Genomic DNA, 12,808 nt, shown 5'->3' with positions numbered 1-12,808 from the left:
GGAATTTTAATGCTCTCACCGCCTAGGATTGTTCTATATCGACAAAAAAAAACCTTCCCGTTTCTTTTTTGATAAAAAAATATTTACAGGTCGTCGGTGTATGTATATGGCGAAAAAAACAAGTTTTCGTTGAAATGGTATAGAATTCTGGAAAATCTTTATTTTTCGTTGGATAACTTCACTTCTCTTCTGGAGACTTCCAACCAAAAATATTGATTTTCAAAAATTCTGTGCCATTTCTACAAAAAATTGTTTTTCCCCCATATATTTACATAAAATACATGGAAAACTTAGAGCATATTGGGCGATCTCTAAATATTTTTTTGATTTAAAAAAAAAGAGGGGTACTTTTTTTGGGTATCGAACAATCCTAGGGGGTACGATCATAAAAATTCCGACTTTACTTTTTCCCATGCATTTTTGGACCACCTTAGTGTGCATGCGTATGAACGTATGTATGTATGTATGTATAAAACTAGGCATAAAAGAAGATTTATACGAAATAATCAGTAATTTCAAATTGTTTGAAATCACCACTGCCAGTCGATGTGAAAGGCCAATCAATATATTATATTTAGTTAAGCTGCTTTATTCCGGTTCTTTGATGTTCACTTACAATGTATACATACATGCTTATATATAAACAATACAATAAATCGCGAACAGCGGACTTTACTCGCCGCAGAGTGTTGAAAGTTAATAGCTTTATATATCCCTGTAGGAAATTCGAACATTCCACCATGCATGATGATAACATTCCGCAGAATGTTGGGAACATTTCTCCTTGTTGGACAATCCCTTTCTTTTGAACGCACAATGCCTTTTCCGCAAAGCTTTCACAAAGATGAGATGGTAACAAAAGTTTCCGGCTTCAAGAATGCGAAAAGTGTTTAAAAATTTACAGCCACTTATTTACAAAATTTATGTTACCAACGCGGACTGGACCTGTAAGAATGAATATGGAAGTATTTCGGAGAACTTATTTCATGAAACGGTAAATTGTTATTGCTTCTTTCGGAGTTTCCACCAGAAACGATAAGCTTTCACTTTAGTTGCGTTCCCCAACTTTTCTGGGTTAAAACCTGTAAAACTGTCAAAAGGCAAAAGAAGCCAGAGAACCGAGTACGGGAACGCTTTCTGGTAAATTCCTGTAAATTCTTGCAACTTCTTGCGAGTTAGGGAACGCAACTTTTATTTCCAGGTGAAAGCTTTACTCACGTCTTCTTTTAACAACTTCTTGAGAGTTTTCACGGGAAGTGATAAGGAATGTTTCCATTTTACCTCCAAGTGGAAGTAATTCCCATTTTGCAAGAGGGATACGGCATAGGTATATCTTAGAATGAAAAGTTGCTAAGTCCATTTTTACAAATTTTACATGAGGAAAAACATTTTTATAGCCATTTTTACAAGTATTTTGCAAGACTTTGGCGACAACATTTTTACTGTTTACTTATAGCAAAGCAAAACTCCATACGAATGAGATCTTTTTGATGTTGTTTAAAAGATTTCGAATTGTTTTGATCTTATCGAACTTTCTGTGCCACTTTTGGACTTAGCGGAAGTTACTAATTCGACACGACATATCTGTGAAAATCATCGCCGACGATATCGCTATATTTTCGAATTCTTATCCGCTCTCGGGAAGAACTGTTCCACTAAGACGTCACGTATTTATGATACGAAAGCGATACAGAAATTAGAAACTATTTATTTCGATAAGAATGATAGTAACTTGTGCGATAAAATCTGAAGAATTAAAGAAGATTCTCCGTTGGTCAAATTTTTGATTAAACGCAATGGGAAATATGGGATACCTTTGAAATTGCAACCACAGCCGCAGAATTACTTACCCCATTTTCGTCCTGCTTTCGGCTTAGGTTACTAACTCAACATATTTTATCAAACTCCACCTAAATATTTTAAAAAGCAGTTCCAAAACATCATAGTAAAATAGCATTAACTTAATAAATCAAACGCAATTTTATTATTTGTTATACATAATTACTTGCACATTCATTGAAAAATTAAAACAAATTGAGAAAGTAAATATATAATTTTACTTGAATGAATTTCCAAGATTTGCCTTGTTAATTTTCAAAACTTCAGAGGGTAAAAACCGACCGACAGAAATGTGTTTTTCTTTGTTCTCGTGAATTTAGTTACTATTTAATAATAATAATATTTAATTGTTATATTCATTTTATTTTATTTTTTTTTACTTTTTTTTATTTATATTTAATATTTTTATCATGATAACTTCCAATAGTCACGAAGAAGTGACATCATGGCGCTGGACGACCAAATTCTCTTCCAATTGCTGGCAGGGATATAATTTATTCATGTTCACATCTACATAGATACGTTCAGACATGTATGTATGTATGTCTAAGGGCACACTTATCGCCTTCGATCATTGTAGCCGCGCTTCAATCGCATGATTTTAAACAACAACAAAAAAACGATGTTTTATAAACACCTACCATTAATACATGCAGACATAAATATGTATATGTATGTATTATTTGTACATTTGTACCCTCAGAAAGTAGACCCGGATGAGTGTCCAAGCGCTGCAATTTGACTTTAATAAGCCTCAACTATTCCCTGTGGGGAAAATCTCTAGTTCTGAACTGGGGCGCTTCTAGTACATTTAGACCCAGTACTGGTTCACGATAAATCTCTTTTGCATGCAAGCAACCGGCGAATTTAACATGGCGATGTTCTAGGAAGTGTCAATTGCCCCCCGCTGCATCCCTTTTTCGATAGTTCCGAACTAGTCCTAAATTCTATAGTTCCGAACCAGTTCTAAAATCGACAGACGAAAGAAAAAAGTATCATGATTTTTCAATCTTTTCGGTTCTTTCGTGTGCGATTTTACATTTTTTCAAAGAAACGTTTTTTCAATTTGAAATTAAATTTGTTTGAATGATTGTAAGAAATGTACGTTTACATACCTTGCTGTAGCTGACTTTGCAGAGGTGCTCGCTGTTATTGCTTAGATTCCAGATGGCCCCAAGATGTTAATATGTTAACACAAAGCTTTGTTTTGTATTACCAAACTATGAAATAGCATCTGCGAAGCCTAGATCTAGTTCGTTCTGCATCCCTTTTTCTATAGTTCCGAACCATTTCTAAATTCGTCACTTTAGATATAGATCTGTAGTGAAAAAAACTGAAAAAATTATTTTCTTAAAAGTACCACTTTTCGCCGATTTTGGACAGGTGGGGATCTAGTTCCTATCGGACTAGTTCCTTTTTGGGGATAAAGACCTAGTACGGAACTAGAAATTTGATTCACTAGTCCGCGGTTTCCCTGCAGGGTTCGCTTACGGGTACAATTACAGATTTCAAGATACATATGTAGGTATATCATCGATTTTTTTATTGTGAGTATATTCGTTTATGGTCACCATATTTATCATTTTATAGGACATGCTTGAACAAAGTACATGCCATATAAAAGGGTTTAAAAATAGTATTAGTCGCATGTTTCTTTAAGATTAACCAGTACTACGGATGAAATGATCTGTCTTCCAACGAGTTTGAAAACTTACCCAAAACTCGTTACATTTCCGTGTCGATGGAATAAATTAATTGAACATTTTAATTAAAAGTTAACTGATGCTGTCGTATATATGTACATACTTTAATCAATTGGAAACTGTGTGTGTGTGTATGGCATTTTGATTAAATGTTTAGGCTTAATTCTTTAAATACGCATATGTACATTTCTAATCGCGAGCATATACTCACATAGCATTTGACAGCGCGTTTTCGCAATAAAAACGTGAAAAAGGGTTGGTCTGAGGAGTGATAGAATATAAACTCACAGTCAAGGGTTTTTTGCAGAAATGTCTTTTTTTAAGCTTTTCGTTACGTAATACGTACATATCTTATTTTAATTATTCGTTATTATTAGTTTTGTATACTCACTTTATTATTCTGATTTCTGCACTTTCAGGGCCTATCATTTACCGTTGAAGAACGCCAAATACTGGGCATTCAAGGTCTATTACCCGCTGTAGTTAAAACCGAGGATGAACAAGTACAACACGCACTCATCTTGCTCGAACGTCTCGAAAATGATTTGGACAAATATATATATCTCTCCGGCTTGGCCGAACGCAATGAGCGTCTGTTCTATAAAGTGCTGGGCACTGATATTGCCAAAATGATGCCACTGGTGTATACGCCCACTGTGGGCTTGGCTTGTCAAAAGTTCAGCTTGATTTTCCAATATCCAAAGGGTCTCTACATCACCATCAAAGATAAAGGACACGTCTATGATGTGCTCAAGGTAATATGATGATTTAATTTGTATATCCATACATACTTATATAAAGTATTGAAATTTTTGCTCTGACAGAATTGGCCCGAAAGAGATATCCGCGCCATTGTCGTCACAGACGGTGAGCGTATTTTGGGTCTTGGAGATTTAGGCGCCAACGGTATGGGCATCCCCGTTGGAAAGCTATCTCTGTATACCGCTTTAGCTGGTGTCAAACCACATCAATGCCTGCCTATTACTTTGGATGTCGGCACCAACACACAAAGCATCTTGGATGATCCCTTGTACATTGGACTGCGCCAGAAGCGTATAACTGGACAAGAATATGATGCCTTCGTTGAAGAGTTCATGCAGGCCGTTGTACGTCGTTATGGCCGCAAATGTCTCATTCAGTTCGAAGATTTCGGCAACAGTAATGCATTCCGCCTTTTGGAAAAGTATCGCGATCATTATTGCACATTCAACGATGATATTCAAGGCACTGCCTCAGTTGCGGTGGCTGGTGTTTTCGCCTCTTTGAGACTGACCAATACCTCGATTAAGGAAAATAAAATTTTATTCTTTGGCGCTGGAGAAGCCGCTTTGGGTATTGCTAATCTTTGTAAAATCGCCATGATACGAACGGGGCTGTCCGAAGAGGAAGCGGTGGAACGCATTTGGTTAGTTGATAGCCGTGGCTTGGTTGTGAAAAATCGTCCAAGCGGTGGCTTAACTGAACACAAATTACACTTTGCTCACCAACATGCACCTATCGACAATCTTTTGGATGCCGTTAAAGCTGTCAAACCGACAATGTTGATCGGTGCTGCAGCTCAGGGAGGTGCTTTCACACCAGAAATTCTTAGCTTAATGGCCGAATTAAATGAAAAACCTGTCGTATTTGCTTTATCCAACCCCACCAGCAAAGCTGAGTGCACAGCCGAACAGGCGTATCAAAACACAGATGGCAGAGTTATTTTCGCATCCGGTTCACCTTTCGCACCTGTTACGTATAAAGGCAAAACCTTCCATCCAGGTCAAGGCAACAATTCGTATATTTTCCCTGGCATAGGCTTAGGTGTTATTGCCGCCAGCATCAAAACCATTCCCGAAGAGATATTCCTAATGGCCGCACAGAAATTGGCCAGCTTAGTGCAAGATGAAGATCTGGCAATAGGTAGCCTTTATCCACCACTGGAAAAAATCACTCAATGCTCAATTGAAATTGCTGTTGCGATTGTCGAATACGCCTACAAAGAGGGTGAGTTCTTGTTCAGATTGCAATCCATAACATACTATATAAAAACAAAACTTATTATGGAAATATTTTGGTATATGCTTATGATATGAATACTTTCGTTTACAGGATTGGCCACTGTATATCCAGAGCCGGAGAATATTAGTGAATTTATTAAGTCTCAGATGTACAAAGTAGACTATACCCCCGCTGTTCCCGAAGTCTACTCGTGGTGTAATAAATTGTAAATATAAATATTTCGAAGCAAAATGTTCCCGCAAAAGAAGTGAACAACTGTGAACTGAACACGGCGAAAAGAGTAGTGTATTGTACGCCAAAATTACTGTATAGCATCGTATCCATGAAAATATTTTCAAAATCTTAATGTGTATATTAACACCTAATCATAAACATAAAATAAAAACACATAAATTCCAAATATAATCATGACGTATAAGTAAATTAAGAATCTACAATTATTGGCGGGCACAGTGACTGAACTTGTATTTCCAGTTCAGAGCTAATTCAAAATCAAGAGGAGAATATCGTCGCTCGAATAAAGAACCAGTGTAAATGCTACATACACTATTATTCGATAACTGCACCATTGGATAGACAATCCTTTAATCTATTAGAAAAATCTTTAGTTTCCGTAATTATCTCTTTGGCTCACTAATTTATTCCCGAAAAACGAAATTGTATTTGTATGGTTTGTAATGGTTTATAAAAACTTCCAATTCGTTTTTCTCAGAACTATACTTTTCATGTTACACTATTTCAATATTCCAGTGACGATATGTAGATGAACGCACGGTAACCATGTGTACTTAAATACATAAAGACACTCTGGCATGTGCTGCAGATCGTTCGATTTGAAATCGGTGCGTTTTTCAAACCCAGCTTTGGCGATTTCTTAACAAAAAATCGAAATTCGGCACTGAATCGATAGCTATGAAGTAAATGGCTTTTCCATTTGAAATATTTTTTACTTTCCTTACAAATATTAAAAAATAGTTTTCAAAGTGCACCGATTTCAAATCGTACGATTTGCAGCATATGCCAGATTACTTTGTTTTAAAGTGGTTTTATTTTAGAGATAAAATAACAATGGCTTGCCCTTTATTAATTCTAGTTGTCTATAAGTCGTTCTCTTCATACATGAACTCATAAAATTGCATCAAAATATTTTAAAAAACGACTGCCTAGTAAAGATAACGTCGCCTCCAATATCCGTCATTTAGTTGATCGAAAAGGCATTTCACCACTCTCATTCAAATCGAAATTGTACCAGTCTACTTTACCTTGCAATAAAATCCAGATGTATGTCCTACCAATTCTTTCCACTGATTTCTGTTGTCATAATGTTGAAAATGGTGGGCTCATAATGGAATTTGGCACCACGTCGTAAATCAGATACAAATAAAGCGATATCATCGGTCTTTCCAGCCAAAGAGTGCCTCAGGTTGCTTTATTGAAGAAAAAATAAATAAATATATAAATAAAAAATTATGCAAGCGTCTCAAGAAGACGTAATTATTATTTTATCTCTAACATATTACCCTTACCATGTGCAAAATGGGATATTAAATAAATATATATGTAAGTATGCATACATATAAAGATATATACAGTTGGACATATTTATAGCATCCCCCATTTCAAAGTGATATTGTTTGCCACTTATGTTTAATTATTTATTTTTAAGAATTTTCAATTAAAATACAGTCCATTCTCTAACATAACTCATATAAACCCAATTTTAAAAGCGTTAGATTTTTTTTTAGTAAGATATTTTAGATTTTTTCACAATTTCTGCCGTATAACGAATAAACACAATTTATTTTTATATGGAAGAAACCCGCAACACCTTCGGTGAAAAAAATTCTAAAAAATCAACGGGAATATTTAGGCACTTGAAACTTGCACATTATGAGACTACAAGTAATTTTTTAGCAAAAAGCCAAACCGGCTTCAATTCTCATATAAAAATTTAAGATTATCTTTAATTTGTTCACGATCCAATTATCGGATCTAAACAAAATTAGTATGGGACCACCCTTGAGGTACCACCTGGTCCATAAACAAAAAAAATTTAACGAACTGATAACCTCCTCCTATTTTTTAGTCGGTTAAATATTTAATGGGCTATATAAAACTGTGTACACAAAAAAAAATCTAACACTGGTGAGAAAAAAATTTTAAATTTGGGTGAAAATTTGTTGCATTTTTTTTAGTTTTCTTCAAAGTTTTAAACTGGGGTTTATATGGGTTTGTTAGAGAATGACCTGTATTTTAATTGAAAAGTCCTAAAAATAAAGAAATAAACATTAGTGGCAAACAATATTACTTTGAAATAAGGAAGCTACTGTATTTGACAACACTGTATGTACAAAAATACATGTGAAAAAGAAAAGCCGGTATTTTTATGCTCTCAACACCTAGAATTGTTCTATACCGAAAAAATATACCACTATCATTTTATTTTTAAATCAGAAAATATTTAGAGGCCAGTCAAAGCGCTCAAAGTTTTCCATTTATTTTATATGGAAAACGAAACACTTTTCGTAGAATTGGTAAAGAATTCTTGAAAATCAATATTTTTAACGAGAAACTCTGTTTCTCTTCAGGAAATTCCCAATAATAATACCCATGTATTTATTTAACCATTTTGTTATAGAAACAATATATTTTATAGGTCCGCTAAAATCCCCAGAAAATGCATGAAAATGCAATGGGGGGGAGAAATAAAAATTCTTTACTATTAAAAAATTATTAAATAAATAAAAGGGTTATTGGAAGTCTTCTGAAGAGAATCAGAGTTTTCCGATGGAAAAATATTGAGTTTCAAGAATTCCATACCATATCTACGTAAGATAGTATTTTTCTCATATAAAATACATGGAAAACTTTGAGCGCCTTGAGCGACCTATAAATATTTTTTGATTTCAAGATATAAAGTAGGGGTATATTTTCTTTGGTATAAAACAATCGTAGGGGGTACAGCATTCAAATTCCTACTTTACTTATTTTTGACCACCCTAATGTACATACATAGTTCTTTGAAGTTTTGCTCCAGCGGCTAACGTAGGCTAACGATAATAATAAATAGTTCTAACTTATAGTACATACCTCCCCAAGCGAAGTCAAGCTGCGTTTCTTTTGCATACACAATTCAAATTGTTTGCCGTAACTCTAAAAAGTTTCCCGAAAACATATTCTGAGCGTTCAGAATATATGAGTCCGAAAGGAGTCCCAGGTGGGTAAGAAATATGAGTGTCAAAAACAAATTTGGTTTTACTCTTATATGAATCTTTTAGGAGTTATATATGATCCAAGTTATGAGCCAGTATAAAAATAATAACGACTCGAAATTTATATCTTAACTTGTTTATACAGATATGAAAAATAATTAGGAAGGATAAAATAAACAAAATTTAGCTGCAGCAGTGGCTATTACATGAATGTTGCTTTATACATACTATATAAGTATGCGCTGAGGTTTGTATATATGCAACAGTATTTGAAATGAATGCCGTTGCAAGCATGGCTCTAAAGTATGTTCAATAAGAGTCGCAGAATACGGTCAATAAGACTCATAGAACAGCATTAAACAGGACTCCGAAAGTAGGCATTTATGAGGCCAATAAGAGTCATTAAAGAGCCTCAACAAATCCAAAATGAGCCGTATATGAGGCCAATAAGAGACTAATATGACTCATATTGAGGCTCATTTAGCTCCGAAAGGGTACTCCTTAAACGCTCATTTATGACTCCAAATGTTTGCTATTTTATTACAAGTTGTATTGCTAGAAAAAAATTTAGATATACACATACATACATATATCCCGATCTTCTTCCAGAGCTCCTCTATATATTATTTTCTTAAAATGTCTCGATACGACAACCATCTCCATTTTTGTTGGCTTATTATTTTCATTAGTTTGCCTTCCACCGAAGTGATACCTATATGTATATTGAGAGAAGATTTGGGCTGCTGCATAATCCAGTCAGGCTCTGATACACTTTGATTTTAAACTGGTTTGGGGTATGCTTTGCCCGGAAATATAACTGGGCCGTTTCGGTAACGTCTGCTTTGGATTAAAAAGGCCGGAATTACTTTATTAGATTACTAATTATATTAACCGATTATTTTTGACCTGCGAATATAAACATAATTTTTTTATTTCAATACAGAATAAACACAATTTTATAAAATTACGATTCCCTTCAACTCCAAACGATGCATCCTCCTTTGCTGATATGTGCTTCGTTTGACCCGTCTTCATTGCAACTTGTATTCTCCATTTCAGTGCTAAGTACCACTTGATTGTAAACAAAAATTAAGCATAAAAAATTCGCTAACATTTACACAAATTCCAGCAATTCGGTTATAAAAGTTTGTAAAAGCAGAGAAATTTAAATCAAATATAAAACTAATCCTTTACTTTAGTAACCTTCTTTTGTTTACCCCAACTGTCAGAAACAGCTGAAAATGTCAGAGCAGTATTTTTGAGGAAGAGAAAAATAACCCACACACCGGTTAACCTGGACATTACACGATCAATCATTTTCTATCAAGTTCCAAGACATGACGAGTATGGGCACGAAAGTGTTCGCCAACATGCTCGATGTCGTTTGCCACAGACGGTGAGCAGCACTTGTGGGAGTTTGTGCTCATAGCGTAAAGATGTATAGCAAAAACGTAGGTTATGCAATTGCAATGCTTTTCATTTAGGGGTTTATGTATAGTTTTGTTACTTCAGGCCGGTTGCTCAAAGCCTCGCTGACACTAATCCCCGGTTAAACATCGTTATCGACGCTACCGACACTGTGTTATAAGCATGGAGTCGAAAATGTCGAGAACGATGTTAACCGATGTTAGTGTTAACCGGGCTTTGAGCAACCGGCCCTTAGGCTGTCTGCCAGTACAGGCTCTGTTAGGCATAATTGGCAGTGCATGCACTGCTATACCATTTTTACGTATAAATCAAAACCAACGACTTCTAAAGGCTCCGTCATGCATGCTTGGCATTGCTTGAGAGTTGTCACATAAGGAATCTGTTAAGGGTCGATGGTTCAATGTCTGGTTATCAGTACTTGCCGGTTAAACATCATTATCGACGTTTCCGACATCATGCACATAACATGTAATCGATACAGCAGTCTTTGTATTTAACCAGAGCTTCTACCTCCGATTTGTGCTAATCAGACTTAGAACAACCGGCCCTTAGGCCCGGTTAAGCACAACTACTGCTTTATCGATCACATGTTACATGCATGATGTCGAAATCGTCGATAGTGTAGTGGTAGTGATAACCAGACATTGAACAACCGGCCCTAAGGGGCCGGCTCCATGCAAATAACATGGTATCGGTAACGTCGATAACGATGTTTAACTGGGGATTAGTGTCAATCAGGCTTTGAGCAACCGGCCCTAAATAAAGAAAAATCTTAGGGCCGTTTGCACCATGTCTAGTTAATTCTAAAGGCTCTGTTATGCATACTTGGCATTGCATGCACTGCTATACCATTTTTACGTAGAAATCAAAAACCAACAGACTTTTACGTATGTAATGCTGTGCGTTGGGTAACCGCTTACACGCGAAGCTTATTTAACAGATTCCTTATGTGACAACTCTCAAGCAATGCCAAGTATGCATAACGGAGCCTTAACTCCCAGTTAAACATCTTTATCGACGTTATCGACACCTATCATATAACACGTGATTGATAAAGCAGTTGATGTGCTTAACTGAAGGATGTACCTCCAGTTAGCGTTAACTAGACATGGTGCAAACGGCCCTTAAGGGCCGGTTGTTCATTATTGAATCATGATCTTGATTTTGATGGTATGAATTTTGTTTTGTTGCAAAATAAAAGGGCGGTGCAAGAGATGGTAAAAGTGAAAAGCTCAGGCAACGAGCAAAATCATTTGGCATAGCGTCAGAGAACTCGCAGATTCCATTGCTTGAGAGTTGTCACATAAGGTATTTTGCTCTTTCTATTGTGTCTTATTTTTAAGAGTGCTGTCAGAATTTTGCATTTGCAAATTCTTCGAGTCGCTGCTGTTTGGGCGAAAATATGGAGGGAATCATATAATTCTCATTAATCCCCTCACCGACAATACAGCCAACCTTCGGAGTTTATTCAAACGTGAAACGACAGTTTTTTGCATGGAGGCTTAAATTATTATCGGACGCACTATAGTTCGATATAGCCATTGTGTTATTTTGGAGTTAAGACCCCGGGTTCGGCCAAAAAGTCTTCGGCAGGTCCATAATAAATATTTCGATGACAAAAAAACCAAAGATCATAAAAAACCAAAGATCATATCAAATAAAAAATGTTTTATTTTTTATTATAAATAATTATCACTTTATTCATATATAATTCTTTAGTTTCTTTATTTATACTTTAATTTAATCTGTTAAACTCGGAATTTACATATGTATGTATGTCCATTTTTAGAAAAAAAAAATTCAATTTTCTTGTACATAAATACAGTTAATCAAGCTTATTAATACATATATATTAAATACCGATAATTAAACAGCTATATATTAATTTTGTGTTTTATATACATATAGTATGTACAACAAAGCTTTTTCAACATAGTTTTTTTCACCATTGCTCACGAGTTTTAGCAAAAAATTTATGTACATTTATGTACATACATACATGTGTTACTTAATATCAAAAAAAGAAAAAAATACAAAAACAAATTATTTGGCTTGACAATTATGCAGTATTAGTTAATAAAATCAGCTTTTTAAAGAAACAAATTTCGCAATTGAAATCGCAGGCCACTTACTGGTTAGCTTATGCACTTATGTATGCTTTAGATATAGTACATATATAAAAGACAAAAACGTGTTAGTAAAACTTGCAACATATGTACTTAATTTAAAAACTATGAGAGCAAAAGTTAGTAAGCCTATAGAAAATTAACTAAGTTTTTAAAAACTACAAAAATTAGTTTAAGTAAACTAACTTAAGTAAAATTGAAAATTTCTATGTACACTAGCAAGTAAAAACACCACACCCTTTTTATGAGATCTATTAAAAACAGAAATAATTTTAATTAAAGAACAAACTGCACTGTGGGCCAGCAGCTAATCAAAAGTGGCAATTTAAGTTCTGAAATTGAAAAATATCGGGTAACCTTCGATATCGGGACAAAAAGACTCAATATTTCAAATATCGATACCAAATTCAAAATATTAAATCTGAATATTGGTCTCATTTTTTAATGAAATAGGAACACTTTGCTTTTTTATAAGTGTGTCAATTGACATCACCGACGG

General features: G+C 34.9%; 1 protein-coding gene across 1 annotated transcript in view; it reads left to right on the top strand.

Annotated features, from left to right (window-relative positions):
• The window catches only part of LOC118737174 (NADP-dependent malic enzyme), a gene marked incomplete at its 5' end in the record, with an annotated part of 13,126 nt that extends 7,178 nt beyond the window's left edge, over positions 1 to 5,948 (top strand). Inside the window, 3 exon segments of the mRNA XM_036467519.1 lie at positions 3,962 to 4,297; positions 4,367 to 5,528; positions 5,634 to 5,948. Of these exon segments, the coding sequence (XP_036323412.1) occupies positions 3,962 to 4,297; positions 4,367 to 5,528; positions 5,634 to 5,752 (1,617 nt within the window).
• Positions 5,949 to 12,808: the final 6,860 nt, after the last annotated feature.

Source organism: Rhagoletis pomonella, unplaced genomic scaffold (genome assembly GCF_013731165.1).
Source record: "Rhagoletis pomonella isolate Grant_MI unplaced genomic scaffold, Rhpom_1.0 Rhpom_scaffold_00004, whole genome shotgun sequence".
Taxonomy (NCBI): domain Eukaryota; kingdom Metazoa; phylum Arthropoda; class Insecta; order Diptera; family Tephritidae; genus Rhagoletis; species Rhagoletis pomonella.
This window is presented reverse-complemented; position numbering and strand designations above follow the sequence as displayed.